The sequence below is a fragment of the Brachyistius frenatus genome, unplaced genomic scaffold (assembly GCF_029030835.1).
Source record: "Brachyistius frenatus isolate BFR_SWC_R1_liver_20210118 unplaced genomic scaffold, ASM2903083v1 Contig_263, whole genome shotgun sequence".
NCBI classification, from domain to species: domain Eukaryota; kingdom Metazoa; phylum Chordata; class Actinopteri; family Embiotocidae; genus Brachyistius; species Brachyistius frenatus.
The window spans coordinates 243163-259784 of NW_027210862.1; the positions used below are offsets into that span (position 1 = coordinate 243163).

General features: G+C 41.5%; 1 protein-coding gene across 18 annotated transcripts in view; it reads right to left on the minus strand.

The window, feature by feature from the left end:
• The window catches only part of mark3a (MAP/microtubule affinity-regulating kinase 3a), a 45297-nt gene that overhangs the window by 26384 nt on the left and 2291 nt on the right, over nt 1-16622 (minus strand). For 15 of the 18 annotated variants that reach the window (XR_011311978.1, XM_069721440.1, XM_069721438.1 and 12 more), the window contains exons 2-6: nt 13589-13765; nt 11792-11845; nt 5232-5280; nt 3977-4042; nt 710-780 (exon numbers count right to left, since the gene is read on the minus strand). Coding sequence is in view for 17 of the 18 variants with exons in the window: in XM_069721440.1 (XP_069577541.1) it covers nt 710-780; nt 3977-4042; nt 5232-5280; nt 11792-11845; nt 13589-13765 (417 nt within the window). In the remaining variant the exon portion in view is untranslated. Of the gene's footprint in view, nt 1-709; nt 781-3976; nt 4043-5231; nt 5281-11791; nt 11846-13588; nt 13766-16273; nt 16385-16622 lie in introns of those variants that run through there. The other 3 variants (XM_069721444.1, XM_069721432.1, XM_069721435.1) reach the window with 2 other exon arrangements.

A 16622-nucleotide genomic window follows, 5' to 3' on the forward strand; every position in this document is an offset into this window, starting at 1 on the left:
TCAGAACTAAACAAAAACTGGAAAAATGAGACCAAAACATCTCTGTAAATGCACATCTGGTAAAATGCTGTTTTCATCATCAAAACAGAAAATAAAAATGGCCAAAACTAAAGTCACAATCGCCTTAAACATGTTAAACATGCAGATCAACATGTGCTTATTGTTGCATTAAACACAGACTCCTCTCAAAAGCCACGAAAAGCAATTGTTTTTTTTTCGCTGAACTTCCTGTTAGAATCTTTCTCGACATATTTCTTGTAGCACAAATCATTTCAGTGTATTTTGATCTAAATCAGATGATAATCGATCTGGGTTCAGCTACAGTATGTTGCCATGACAATGTTAATCAAATCTGATCTAAACACAGCCCCAACAGCCTAAAATGAAGCGGATACACTGAGGTTTTTTTTGAGTGTTAAACTCTTAATAAATCACACTTAAGGGGTGATTTTTTTTTTTTTCCTCTCTAAACTTTAAATCGGTGAAGTGTTCGGCTTGTTTCTGATCTTCACGTTCACTGGCTTGTTTGTGACAGTCATTGAGATGTGAGTGATGGGGAAGAAGGTCGGTTTGGACATCTCTCATCAGTCTTTCCACAACAGAGACGTCGCCGCCCTCCGAGGTAGGACGGAGGACGGCGTCCTGTCTGAAGCAGAGCCGGGAGCAGAGGTGTGAAACCGGGACACTGCAGGGGGAGAAAGCTGGGTACCTGTCTAAATTTAGCTCTGGCCTCTTTTTCCTTCATTCTTCCGTGTGCTACCAGGTAGTCGAACACCTCTCCTACAAGAGAGAGAGAGAGAGAGAGAGGGAGAGGGGGGTGGGTTAGACAAAGAGAAAGTGCAGTAAGAGCAATGAACGATAAAGAAAATGCTGAGATGCAAAAAAATAAATAAATGAATTACAACTTGTAAAAAAAATAAATAAATAAATAAAAACAGATAGAAAACAACTTTTCAACACAGCTGGCCTGAACCGTCCCCCATGTGCACGGTTCGAGGGCGTTTCTTGTCCATATTGAGACGAGCTTGACGCCGCGTTCTCCACACTGAGCCTCTCCTGGAGGCACAAAGCTGCGTGCGTGTGCGCACGTGTGTGCCCATACTCCGGCAAAAACAGGAGCTAAACAAAATAACGAGCAACAGAACCTGCAATCGTCGACACCCTCCCACTCTCTCAGCGCTGACCTGAAGAGGCGGACAGAGTGTACGTTTCTGTGCTGCGCAGTCCGAGAAAAGCATCAATTCGTCGGCTGCTCTCTGACTCAGCCGCTAAAGACAGAATGAGGCAGCTAACACTTTGCATGTCAGAGTTAAAGGGCAGACCATGTGCTGCAGATGGGGATGGGATTAGGTAACAAAACCAAAAAGCAGCAAGAAGAGTAATTTAGAGCTTTAGAAATGACAGGAACGGACGGGTTTGAAAACAAACGGGAAAAATAAATAAATTGGACAATACAGTCGTTTAAGAATTTAAAGCGCAAGCTTGAAATCCTGATTTCATGATTAAATAATCCAGAGGCAACTTCTTGAGTCACATTTCCCAACAACAACAACAAAAAAAGACTTCATACAGCTCTGAAAACTGTCCACAATAAGCTGACATCAGCACAGGGAGATATTATAGACAACATTTATTTCCCCACACGTATACTTGTGCATAAACGGCTCACGATTATCGATTAATTCCACCATTATGTCTCAAAATAAACAGGTAATGAAAATGAGCATAACGGGTCCCCTTTAAAAAAAAAGTCAGTTGTAAAGTTAGATGCTGCTTAATGCTAACGACGAGCTAACATGCTCAATAGCCATGTTAACATGACGACGCAAAGTAATCGGGTATAATTACAATTTATTTCATACCAACATTTGCTAATTAGCTCTGAAACAAAGTACAGCTGAGGTGGATTTGAAACTCTTCCGTTTTGTTCTTACTTTAGATTTTTATTGAAAAGGCCTGAAAGAATCATGTGAGTTTATATGTTCAATATTCCTCTAAAGTGATGCAACGTGTGAAATTGTTGGGTTCTGTTGGACAGACTTTAGTACGTTAAGTGCCCCGAGATGACTTATTGCTGTGATTTGGAGCGATATAAATACGATTTAATTCAATTGCAATGTCTGATTTCCTGGAGCGAACCACGCGGTGCTGGATGAGGTCGGGAGGAGAAATGTTCCGCGCTGCACCGCGACGCGTCGCTTTGAGACTCCGCCTGACTTCAGAGAGAGAGAAGAAAAAAAAAAAGAAGAAGAAATAAATCAATGCGCTAACGCGATTTACTCCTCGAACAAGCAGGTCTTCGCAATTTGTCGCCTCTGCTTGGACCCGAGCAATCGATGGCACGCGGCTTTAAGGTCATCAAGCACCATGCGTGTGACGCCGCGTCACGGCAGAAATTAGAAAAGAAAAAAAAAAAAGTTTCCCGTTAGAAAACCTTCAATAGGCAAACTCATCGATGGAAAGAAGCTGGAGCTCCTGCAGTTGGATAAAAATAAAGAATCCTGTTGTTGTTGTTGGTTTTTTTTGGGAGGGGAAGCGTGTTAGTGATGTGTGCACATTAGTCCTCCACACTGCAGTTGATGAGCTCTCCTCATTACTCTCCCTCATTTGCTGTAGCATAAAGTCCCTCAATGAATTAGTGAGGACATAAAGTATGCAGCATGATGTGCAGGTCTATATAAGAGGAGGAACTACGCTCATCATTTAACTAAGTGGAGGAAGTGCGTTCACATCCGAGCGACGCCGAACACATTAAATTAATAAACGTGCTGATGTTCAACATCACAGAAACTTTTGGTTTTCACTTTGAGACGTGCAGAAACCTCAGAGCTGATGGCAGCTGAGTGAAGATGGTTTTAATACCAACATTTATGCTCTGCCAAGTACGTAACAGTATTCTTGAACATTTTTCCTTTCAGGTACAAGTAGAGTCTGCAGATTATATGCTGCTGCTCCCCAAGATATATAAATTATTAACATGCACATTTATCACATTTGGTTAATAAATTATACTTGGGACCTTGGGAGAGGCCCACTTTCTACCGACTATGCATCTGGTGTGCAGCAGCTGTTGTTGCAAGTGTTTTTCCTCCACATCTTTTTGTTTGAAAGTTTTATTTTAAAAATGTGAACATAATCAATTGCGTCACGTTTCCACTTCGGGGTGAGCGCAGCGGGCTCCCGGTGAGTCGAGGAAATTCAGATGTACTTGTACTAAAGCTTAAAATGCATTTTTAGTCAACTGCAAAGCGGCTGAGGTACTGCTAACAGTACACAAAAAGTAAGAGTCGATATGTTCTTTGGTTTAAGAGTTATAAATTGTCTGATTTTGGCAAAGATGAGAAAACTAATTAAATGCATTAAATCTTATATCTTATTTTGATTTTTTTTTTTTACATTTAAAAGCATCTAAAGTCCAATAAATTGGACAGAGAGCCTCAACACCATCAATGAAAAGAGACTCTGAACTCTCAAGTATGAAATAAATGCAGTTTCAGCTTTACAACTGCACAGAGTGCCGCTGGCTTCCTCTCTCAATACTGAGGACACGGCCATCTTGTTTGAATAACCTTATTGATCCGTCAGTGGACTCGGAGCTTACTTTCAGAGTGGGCTGAACAAACGATCGACCCGAACAGTGCGAGCGGAGAAGTAACGAGTTCTGACCGCAGGACTGACGAATGAGATGTGAAGTGCGAGTTAACAGGTTGTACAAGATTTATAAAAAAAATAAAAAAAAAATAAAAAATCACAGTGTGAACAGCTTTCAGCCGAATCCTGCTCGCATGCTGCAGCTGATAGACTTGAGACAGATTTCCGTTCCAGAAGTGCGACATAAATAGCCCCGACAGCGATTTTTCACAAGGTGTACCAAAACAAGGAAGTTTCTCTGCTGCAAGTCATATTAAGACAAGTCGGACAACACTTTGTTTTTAATAACGGCAACAAAACGTGAATTATGTTATCGGCGTCTCACCTCCGCTGGCGTACTCCATCACCAGGTAGAGCGTCCTGTCCGTCTCAATCACTTCAAAAAGCTTGACTGGAGGAGGCGGAGACACAGACGGCGAGAGAGGAAATTATAAATTCAATTATGTGGAAAGATGGTGGCGATTCAGACAGAGGCATTAATGAATTCACGGACATGAACATGAAAAATTGTTTCCAAACAGACGCCCGGAGTTACGTACGTACGTGTGTGTGTGTGTGTGTGTGTGGTGACCATGTAAACTCAGTACAGTCGAGCTCAATATTTAACATACAGTCCTAAAGCTGTGTTTTTTTTTCCTGCAGCGTGTTCAGCTTGCTGATATGAAAGACTGTGATGAGCAGCCGAGAGCCGCACTGCTAAATATAGACAAGGTGGGATGAAGACAAAAGCGCCGGTGAGCACCCACTATCACCCTGGTAATTATAACCACATTTCTGGAGAGAAAATCATGGAGTGTGGGGAAAGGAAATGAAAAATAATTAGCGGGGAATCCCGTCTCTGTAACTGAACGCACAACGGCGGGCTTGTCTGATGTGTGTTTTATGGCATTTACATGTGTGCATGTTTGCTTCTGTAAGTAAAAGGGGGAGAAAAAAACCCACATATATACACATAGATAGATATATATCAACTTCGTAAGTGCATGTTAATGCTGACGGACGGTGGCGCTCAGACGAATAGCCAATTTAATATGTCGAAGGGGAAAAATAATCAGCCACCACATTGATAATCAATTAGTTGTCAACAAAAAAAAACATTTTATTTTGAAAGTTTCAAAAAAAGTTTAGATTTCCAGTCTTTTTTTTCCCGTGTACTTTTCCTGTTTTGTTAACTGCCTTTTTAAAGTATCATTATCATGATTAGTATAAGTAGCTCAAAACCAGCAATCTGCCTTTTCTGCTACCAAGTTCACGTTCAAGCTTTCAACAGCTGAGGTTTTTGTAATATTGGCTTCTTGTTGCTGCAGCGGTTTGGTGTTTGTTGGTATTTCCTCTTGCAGACAACTGGGTGATGCCAAACTTTGCTGCTGCTCTAAGCAGCGGGCTCCCTCTCTTCTTCAACGATCATTTTTCTAACGTTGAGCTCGGCATGTCAACGGTACTAGTCGTCACTTTTAGCCCAATATTTTCAAACGCGTCAATTCCGACGTGTGGAAATTCACATTTATCTCAGATCCTGAACTATTAAACTCTTAATATTCATGTGAACAGATGAAATACTTTGTGCGAGATCCACTTACCTATATTGGGATGATTCAAGATCTTCATTATTCTAACTTCTCTGAAGAGCTGAAAATATAAAGAGAGAAACGTGGCGTTTATAATTCACTCTGCAGATTTCAAAAGTTTGAACTTTGACATTTCAGCTGATAGGAAAAGTTTTCTCACATCAAACAAATAAGGACTTCAGGAAAGCACATAAATAAGCCGAAAGACTTGAATAACCACATCAGTAATAAAAAAAGAAAAAAGAAAAAGAAAATTCTTATTTCAAGTTAAATTAATTCAGCGGCACACAACAGCTGGTTTCTTACGCAGAACAATTGTCCCTGAAAACTGTTTGGAAAAGAACCATCTCTTTCAAAAAAAAATACTCGACGGGTGACTGGATGGACCGTCTGTGTGTCACTGGCTAATTTGAACCAATCAGATTATTGTTGCTTCTCGCTGTCGTCACACCTAAAACGCGTAGCTGAGCGAGCAGTCAGTAGTTCTTCATCGGAAGCCGACTGATCCAAACACACAACTCGAGGCCCGACGAGCTGCATCATGTGATCGTCTGTGATCTCTGGAATCCATACAAGGTGAGTATGCGCGGCGCTTTGACACGTCAGTTACTTACAAAGCAGGATTTACAGCATTTTTCAGCTCATACATGCAGCGTATAGAATGCTACATCGGCTGCTTTATGAAGGCAACTCTTGGAAAACAGTTTTAAAGCATTTTAAGACATTTAAATTGCTATTCATAACATGCATCAATAATTCAGCAATTCACACGTCTTAATAAAAACCCTACCAAAACTAATTTGGGTCATTTTGGGGAACGGTTTGGTTAAATTACGATGCCGGATATGAATAAAAAAGAAAAAAGAAAAAGTTAAATCAACATGGAACCACGTCTCTCTCAGGTCAAGGCATCATCTCAAAATGTCAGACCTCTCATGAATCACAAATAAAACCTCAAGACCTTTAAAGTCAAATTTAAAACCCTTAAGGTTCCCTGGATGTCAGATCTTTCCGGTCCCGCTCGCATATCCTGAGGAGAGAACGCGCAGCGAAGTTCCCCCATCAACACAGCTGTCCTTATTCTTAGCTCACTTCTATTCTTAGACGGTTCATAACGGGAGATGTTGGGTTCACAAACCCAAACGCAGAGTCCCTGCGCTCGCCAACATCAACACATTTAGTCAAGGAAATGTGACCATTTAGTCACGACAACAGGAATCCCAGCGACACCGCCGCGGTTCGAACCAGATGCTCGTTCAGTTAAACATGCGGCGCCGCATCGCCTCACTTCACGCTAATAAGAAGACACTTGGTTGACACACGCTCACTTCTCCCGTCAGCATTCAGAGGGACCAGACCAGCAGATCTCTAACGGACAGAAATGCTTTTTAGCGCTCCGCCGCGAGAGGCAAACTGCGCTGGGCGACATTTATTATTGATACGCTGTTAACTACACCTCGTTCTCTTCCTCCCTCCATAAAAAAAAAAGAAAAAAAAAAAAGTTATCAATCTTTCATGGGGTGGGAGTAGGCGCAGTGTGCAGGTTAGCCGACTGACGAACAACTCGTAGGACCGTGAAGTATGGAAACACAAAGACTCGGAAATGCCTGCATTTACCACATCCATCCATCGGCTACCCAACTGTTCTGTATTGTCTTCATCAATTCATGTATTTAGAGGATTATTTTACTGCAAGTCAAAAAAATTATAATGCATAAAATGCCCAAAATAGGGACCTCATAGACAAAACTGACAGATCACAGCTGACAGACGATGCCAACACAATAAAACCTTGTTTATTTGGGGCTTTTTGCTCATTTATCCTGCTGATACCCAGCTGCTTTTTGGGAATAATATACGCTATATGAAGATCAATAAATGTATTAATTATTTGAATAATCAATAGCACACTTAGCCGAGCTCAAATTTAGGTCAAAACATCCAAAGTATCAAATACTCTTGCTGAACATGTTCAGTTACTCAAAGTATAAATGAATTATTAAAACTGCCAAATTCTGTTTTTTTTTTTCTGTTGATCAACTGATCAGGGGAAAAAGAAAAAAAAAATGTCAGCAGCATCTTGGACATCTGGTTAAGATAGAAAATGGTTGCTCGTTCGGTCTAATTTATCTCAGCAGGGAGGGAAATAAACAACTTCAGTAAAGCGAGGAGAGTCTGAGCAACAGACAACAAACGTTCACTGACAGTTTGGAACCCGCAGATCCACCGGGTCTGATTGTGATGAAAGGGTTCTGGTACCGAACCCTCGCCTGCTGGTGTCAGATCCAGAACGGTTCTGTACGCCGAGCTGCCTGAACACACGAACACACACACACACACACACACACACACACACACACACACACACACACACACACACACACACACACACACACACGCGACAATGGTGTTTGTTGGCTTTCATGTGTCATACTGACCCCGATGCCCCGGCAACCAAGTCTGTTTTTTCTCGTGTTACATCCTCTGAGCTGACTGTGATGCAGGTGTTTTATGTCAGTAATTTGTTAAAAATGAAAAAAAAAAAAATGAAAAAAAAAATGAAGTAGCTGCATCAGTTTGAAGCTTTTTAAGATGGCAAAAAAAAAAAAAAATGTTTATGACTTCAAAACAGTAATTTAAACACCCAGATCGTGTAGTGAACTCCAGCTGTGGGAGGTACACAGACACGACATCTCGTTCCATTCCTGGTTCAGAGACAGCTGAGGGGTTAATTACGAACTCCAGTCAGCGAGGCATTCGGGAGTCGACTGCTTTGGAAACCGTGCTAACAAACTGAGCCAGAGCGAGTCTGGCTGCTGACGAGGAGGAGGAGGAAGAGGAGGAGGAGGAGGAGAGGAGCCCTGGAGTGAGCTTGAGGTCTCCTCACTGTCATTACTCGCTGCCTGTGATCGCGCTCTGCCCATCATTATACTGAAAATACTCTCCTGAGCTCTCAGAAAGTACAGAGGAATAAATCTGAGCTGGTTTCCTGCGTGACAGCGGAAACCTCGTCGCTGCAGCTCGGAGAGGAACTTTATCTTTCCTGGTTGCTGGCGAGAAGCAGCGACTCGGCGCATATCTCTTCTCTCATTTGTCAGCGGCAGACATGTACCAATTTATTTTTCCTAACCGTGCGACTTTGTACAGTTTTTGGCGCAGTCTGTACTGTCCTACATAGCAGATCACGAGCCTTCAGACACCTGGGCGGGTTGGGAAACAACACGCCAACAAGAATATGGGAATACTTTGTCAGGTATGTTATGCAGTAAACAGAATTAGTGGAAAAACACGCGAGAGACGGCGGTGAGTCACCGCATAATACAAGCATTAGGTCGAACCTGCTGGTGATCCGGTCATGCCGCCGTAAACATGCACAGCTGTCGCGATTACGCAATCCGTCTTGTGATCGATCGCCAAATGACACACAGTTTGAAGGGTGAAATCAACGCCTACGGTCGACTTTCGCAAGTCCCGATCATAGTGGGAAAACTTTGGGTTAACACTGCCAAATACAAGTGATGTGCGGCTTGTAAACGAAACCCCGTGGGCTCAACATTAGATCACTTGCTGTGTTTTTTTTTTTTGTGGGTAAACTTTCATCCCACCAAGTTAGAGACTTTATGAGTCACAACTAATCAGATTACAGCCCCTGCAACATCAGCTAAGAACGGCGGATGTCTATACACTTTTTGCAGCGACGGATCCCGCATGAACGTGAGAATCTATTCGGACAGCAGTTTTCCTTTGGTACATTGTGGTGAACTCGAGCTTCTGAGGGCAGTTATTTGTTCCCAGGAAAGCTCAGAGGTTATTGCAGGTTTTATATGTGACTCTATTAAAAAGTCTATAAAGAAATGGCTTTCTGACATTTTTACTTTGACAATTTTAGCGGCTTGAAAACCTAAAACAATACAGTAGGTTTAAGGTTTTGTTAAATAAGCAATATACAGCAGAAAATTCTTCATCTTATCCAACAAGCTAGTGGCAGCTTTTTTAAGACTACATTTATGCTTTACTTTGTTTTTTTGACTATTTGTTGGGCAAAGAAAGTTAATTTACCAATTTTCTGATGATTTATCAATTCAAAAAATAATTGTTAGTTGCACAGTAGATATTAATCCCATTCTTTCACAGTTATTTAATAAAAGAAATGAAGATATGCTGTAGGCAAACATACTTTTTAAAAGATTTTGATGATAAACTGCACAGTTCGCTCCTGCAGGTCGAGAAAAGTTGTTATAAATAATGTTTAGGGCGTTAATAACAAGCTCTACAACCACTTCGTGAAAAAACACCTCAGCACTGGGAGTGGAGGTCGTCCAGATTTTGGCCGCCTGTGTTGACATTTAATCAAGACTTCCAACGTGTCGCACTCCCTCCACGACCTTTGACCGGCACGACCACGAGACCGTCTCAGCAGGTTGAATCGGGACGAGAGAGAGAAACGAAGAGAACGCGAGCCGGAAGCATGTTTGCCAGGAGCCCAATGACAGATGTGAACGTCGACGCGGCTCCGCCAAACTATTAAGAACAGAGGCCGAAAATAAACATTCAGGCTTCAGAGACGATATCCCCCGCTATCAGCCTCTCGCCAATTCTTCCTGTTACATAAGAGGTCAGGACACAGCGGTGCTGGCTCTGATGCCGTTTCAGCCGCAGCAGCTCAAAAGGTAAGCAGCAAGTAGAGAAGAACACACAAGATTCGGTCCTTTAAAAGCCATCAGAACCTGAACACAAACCGCGATACGCAAATGTGGAGTTACCCAAGTACATTTAGTCAGATGTGTAAATGTCGTAAATGAGGTTTTCTTGTTTGTTTTTTTCTCATGGTCAACAATCACATAAATAGACCAAAACCAACAGTGTTCAGGTTTTCAGAATAATCCACCATCCTCAAGGCTGTCTGTGGCTCTCGGTTCCAAACCCATCGGCTCCCTTTTGAGGTTTTTAAATCTTTAGCAGTTTCCCTCGTCCTCAGTCTTCATGCTGAGCTCGTCAGGATTTTCTCATCTAACCTTTGGTTAAGTGAATTTCCCAGAAACTTGAATTACTCCTTTAACACAAGTAACCCAGGCAGATATGAGCCCTGCAGGATTAGGGTCTGGCTTCATAATTGAGCCGCTCGTCTAATCCATGTCAGGATTTCCTTCAACTCTGAATCTCTAAACGCATCAACCAAAAAAGAAAAAGAAAAAAAAAACAACAACACACGAGTTAGTCTATAAATAGAAACGTGTGACAGGAATGGGAACATTTAACGTCAATCATGACAAAGTACTAAAAGTATTTAAATGTGGTTTCTTTTCTTTATTTTTTTTTTACAGCACTTTCCAGTTCCTTAAAATAAACATTAAAGGAACTCTAAATCTCTCGTGGCACAGCAGGAAAAAAATAACCTGACAAACACCTAAAAGGAGAGTTTTTTTCTTTTTTCTTGATTGTGACAAAGCAGTAACCTAATAAAAACAAGGATTGCCAACAAAATCCTCACGCTTTGTGTTTCTGTGAACAACGCTGTCATGACTCAGTGTTTTTCTGTCACCGTAGTGTCACAGCCAACGCCAAAGGGCCCGGGCCTCAGAGATACAAAGGCCAGAATCAATGGAGCTTTGGAAAAACTGATGGAAAACCACTGGCCGACCGCTGAGAGGGACGAGGGAGAGAGAGAGGAGCTGGGCAGCGGGGGCTAGCTGAGCATCAACATCCGACATCATCGCTGTCATCAGCTCTGATTCGTCCCCTCTTATTTGTCTGATCAACTTTTTTTTTTTTTTTTTTTTTTTTTTTTTTAAAAGCCTCCGGAGCTGTAGCAGCCGAGTCGATATCACTGACTTCCCCGAAACCACTTCCAGGCCAAGAGACGGAGCCAAAACGCACAGCGTCACAGATCAAAACAACCAAGCACACACATCTCCCTTGCTAATGAGTGTACACACACACAAAAAAAAAAAAAAAAAAAAAGAAAAAGGAAGAAGTGAAACAGGGTTATGAGCAGCTCAATATGAACTCACTGACTTCAAAGTGTAACGTGAAACTGCTATTCACAGACCGGCAAAAGGAGCATTCAATCTCAAACGAAAGAAATTTGCATTTTAAAAGAAAACCCGCTTCCTGATTTGGTTGATTTAACGAAGAAAACAAAACTGTCAAGAAAATGACATTTAGTTTCTTTCGGGAGGCTAACATCTTTAAAAAAAAATAAAAAAAATAAATAAAAAAAAACTGTTTTCAGCAAAGAGGCATTCAATTGGGACAAATCTAAATCTTAGAAAAGCTTTTGAAAAACTTAAACTACTTTTACTTAAACCCGCCGCCAACATAGATACAATCACCTCAGGTTAAAAAGTCTTCATGCAAAATCAAAGTGGAACAGTCAGCATTAAGCTGCATCGTCTCCACTGCAAAAAGCCTCATACTGATCCAATGTGGAGAAAACAAGCTCTGTCCCAGCATGCCCTGCTTCCCATTTACACAATTAATACTCAATCTGTTGTGCTTCATGAATTAGTAAATGAATTCTGCCACAGTGAGAGCATATAACAGGAGAGGGAGAGAAGAGGAGGGCAAATTACCTTCTGAAGGCTGTTTGGGTTCAACTGCGTCTTGTCTATTATCTTAATTGCCACCTGTGGAGAGAAAAAAAACAGAATTGAAACTGCGGTAAATGGGACATAACGGCCGAGGAGAGGTGTGAAGAAGAGGAAGTGAAATATGGCACCGAAAGAAAAAAAAGAAAAAAAGACAACAGCTGAGGAAAGAAAAGTGGCACTGAATGTGTTTTTCAAATGGGAACACATTAGATAAACCACCATTTGATGACTTTAGAGACAATCTGAAAGAGCAATGAGACAGTTTCAACGTCCTCTTTGACAGAAAAATATGGGAAAATGCAACTGCCGAATAATTAACAACGGAATCTGGAGGGGAAAAGAGCAGCAGAGTTTCCCTAAATGTCGCAGGCTGTGTGAGGAAGAAGCTCGCTCTTTCTGTTCATCAATTATGAACAAATCAAATTCTCAGCAGCAACGACTTGCCCTGAAAACATCCATTAGTGCCAACTAGATTCAGAGCGCTGTCAGAGTATACGGCCGGGAGGACCGGCGCTTTGTTTGAAATTTTCCAGGTATAACCCAGTTTTGCTGCAGATACTAAAATAATACTTTCCTCGATATCTTACTATGAGAAACGCAAACATATTTTTCTACAAATAAATTCAACAAAAGAAGCTTTTAGAGAGTTAAAATTGTCCAGGCACAACAAAATGGTAAAAAAAAAAGAAAGAAGTATTGATTTAAAATCAGAGACGATCTAATCAAAGAACAGGTAAACAAGATTACAAATCTCATCTGGCATTCAATGGCAGCATTCAACAGTGTGATGGTCTGTGAGACTCCGTGCTGCAGGCACATTTGGGTCAGAGAGGTCGTGAAGAGGAAAAAGAAGAAACACAACAACAACAAAGCTTTTCCCACTTCATACTCTGGAAATTTAAAAGCTGCTTGACTTCAGGTTTGTTACGTGGCGAAGCGAAAACTCAAAATGTTCTCCATGAATTCATTTTGCGATGAGCTAGAAGTCCAAAAGGTCAGAGAAGCCACTACGTAGACTGAAACGGTGAACCGTCTCTTCGTCGCTGGTCTTAAGAGGCCGGCTTGTTCGTTTAGACGAAGAGCTGAAGCACATCCAAGACAACTTTTTTGGAGGTGCTGCACCGAATAAAGAAATCTTAACGGCATGAAAAAGGTGAGGATGGTTGGTTGTTTTAATGTTGACATGGGAAACACAAACTAGCTGAAACGCCTGCAGTGGGGTTTTGTCTTTTAATAATAAGAAAAGCTTAATGAAGATGTAGATTGAATCGTAAAAATCTCGTAAACCTTTAAGCATGAAATTGAAAAGCAGAATATTATTGTCATGCATCATCAAGGCACACAAAACATGTTTTAGGGACAAGATTAAGTATGTTTTCAACTTGCAACATGTAATATCATTAAAATAATCTTATTATATTTTCATTTCATTATTCAAGGGGACTTCATTTGTATTCACTACAGAGAAAGGCACATTCCTGTCATCTGAAACTTCAGCAAACAACGATAGTTTGTGTTTTAGTGAGTGTGTGCCGACCTTGTTCTGTTTCATATTGAATTTAAAAAGGGTGGAATTTTAAAGATTTCCATCTTAAAGTAGTTAATAAAAAAACTCTTTTTTTACCTACTTTGTTTCTATTAATTCAGAACCAGAGACGTTCTCGAACACATTTCCGGGGCTGTTGTTTGGGCTTCGGTCACGTGTCTACCAGCACGCAACCACGATGGGAAACAAACGTGAACCGGATTCGGGTGTTTCAGTGTCACCGTGCGTCTCACCTCTCTGCCGGTGAGCATGTGTCGGGCCAGTTTGACCTTGGCGAAGTTGCCCTTGCCGATGGTTTTGAGCAGCCGGTAGTTGCCGACGTGGGGCTGCTCATCGGAGCTGCGGGATCGCACGCCGGTCCGGGCCGAGCGCGTGCTGATCTCCTGACGCCCGTTACTGTGAGACGTGTGCTGTGGGAAGGACACGTTACGTTAAAAGACGAGTGCAGGTTGTCCAATCGCTCTCACCGTCTGCGGGCATCAGTGGTGACTCATGTGGCACATCCACTTAGGCTCTGCAGGAAAAAAAACACTACTGATATTTTTAGTTCTGCATCCAGACAAAGAAAGTAAGCTTTTCTTCCACCGGCTGCTGAAATCTGTGCTTTCCAGGCACTTTCCCCGTTTCAACCGCAAAACATGAGAGCCTCAAAACCAAGGAGGAAGATATTACATTAACTGAAGGCAATGTTTGACCCCCTTTCTAATTTTCAATTACATGTCACTGATAATTCTGGTATCTACAAGAGATTTGATGATTAACCCTCAGATCCCCCAAAACCCACCAGCGGGTTTTAAAAATGACGCCATTTATCAGCCAGAAACTGTAAAAAATATAAATGATTGTTGGAGTTTCACATTTCTGATAGTCCTTTAAGTAATCATGTGCACACGTCACCGTCAGGAAAAACAACCAAATCCAAGCTTAAAATCGATTTATTCTACACATTTCACAAAAAAAACCAAAAAAAAACGGATTCATCTACACAAAAAATTAAGTGTTTGCACGATCCAGACTTTGTTAAAAAAAATAATAAAGCGCAACTGGGAAGCCTTTAATGACTCGGCTGAGACCAACAGTCACATGACACCATTTTCGACCGAACTACCGGCTGAACCACAGAAGTGAGTATGGAAAGCAGAGTAAGAGAGGTTTGTAGAGGCTGTGAAAATAGAAAAGTGTTAAACACGTACAACGTGTCAAATAAGTCTCTGACGAAATATGTCAGCTCAAAGTTAAAACGTCAAGTTAACATTCGTTTGATCTGAAATCCTGTATAAAGCCAAACGGATGAATTAAAACTTGTGGCTGCACACTCAGCTGATCGTAGATTAAAAGTTGTTTCTATTTTTCCTTCCCAGAAAGCTCTGGAAAGACTTGCCTGCACTTTTTAATGAAGGTCACATTCCTCTGCACGTCACTGACAATGTAACTGAAAAAATGTGACCATGTTGAAGGGCAGGAATCTGTACTGGTGTTGTCGACAGTTTGTTTCTTTAGATTTTTGCCTGATGTCTTCCTCATTTTCTTGCCCCGTTTTGAGTTGCCTCGATGCTTGAAAAGGTTTTCGACATACAAACTTGCAAAATAAATAAAAAATCAGCGATGGGAATGATGTCTTTCTGGAAGCAGGATGTAGAGCAGAGCACAACAAACTAACAAATGGGTCAGACAAAGATTTCTGAAAGTTAAACAGCAGTCATATACTGCTCTCATTACTTGTGGAAAATCCTGTTTGCTGGTTATCCATCATCATAAAAACTGCATAACAACTCTACGAGCACATTTAGTCTGACACAATCACAGTAGCCGTCTGTCCTGTGGTGTTTCAAACTAGAAAAAAAAAGAAGAAAAAAAAGAACCTAATTTGATGTGAAATGGAGAACAGGGACTGCTCAGGACACTTCAGGACTGCAGCAAACATGCAGAAACCCAATAAAATCTGCATTGTATCTTTATAGTGCAATCAAAGATGAACCGCTCAGTGGTGTTGGGATTTTATGGCACACACCTTTGACAACACCACTGATGCACTGATTGAATTTTTTTTTTTTTTGGGGGGGGGGGGGGGTGGGGGGTGTCTGTGCCCAAAGGCACCCCTCTGTGTCCCAACAACTAGTAAAGTAAAAAAAAAAAAATAATTATCTGACAAATACTCAGCGCAGCCTCTGTATCGACTGACCAACCGATGCCTCATTAACGGTGGCGGCGCCCTCTGCCCCGCCCCGGCTCTACTCCTTCCCTTCCCTCCCCAACTGACCCCATTCATCCGACAGACAATGAAAGACCCACTGATGAAGGGGGGAAATTAACAAGCAGGGCATGGACTTTCATGCAACCCTCGAATTTTACATGGAGGTCAAACACGAAAAGCAAACAACATTGTCTCTACTTTTAAGTTTTCACTCCACAGAGCAGAAATTCAATTAACAAAAAAATAAATAAAAGACCTGCAGTTGTGGCGTAATTACTTCTATAAGATACGCAGATATTACACTTTCAAGGTAGGACAAGGTCACAATAAACGTAATTAACACTGCCGAACATTAGAGAATCGCAAGTAAGAATATTTATAAATAGTTTTAAAGCGCCATAAACTTCAATAAGGTCACTTTAACTCTCGACCAAGTAGCACAGACACACTTTAAGTCACTACAGAAGTATTTTAGGACTTCTACAGTGATAGCAGTGAAGATAAAAATATCATCAACTAGGATAAGGTCACTGTTTAATACCACAGCCAGCTATGAAAGGAAAGCCTGTGGGAACATTATACAATTTTCTAAAATCACAGCCCATGGAAACAGCTACATTTATTGCCACTATTTCTATTTTTCCAGCTGAAAAACTTCCTGTAAGAATTGTTTTTAAAAATCCACCCGTTTAATTTGATTCTTTCCTTTTCAGTGGTTACTCACAAGGCTGCGGTGTCTCCTGGCTGCCTGGGAGCCCGTCATGTTTCAGCAGGAAAACACTGCCCTGCTGATGATGCCCATAGAGACTCCCACAACACCAGATTTTCCCAACTCAGAGCCCCGATAACCACACAGAGACAGATAGGCAGACAGCAGGAGGGGGGAACGTGCTGATCCCAGTCAAGCTGGCTACAGACCGGCACGCCCAAACCGGAAGCCAGACCTTATCCTTTCAAAATAAACGCTTTCAGTCCAGTTACTTTCTTGGTGTCGAGGAGTCCAACCAGTTAGTCTGTGGCTTATTATCTTGAACTGATTCCAGGTCATTAAAAAAACAAACAAACAAACAAAA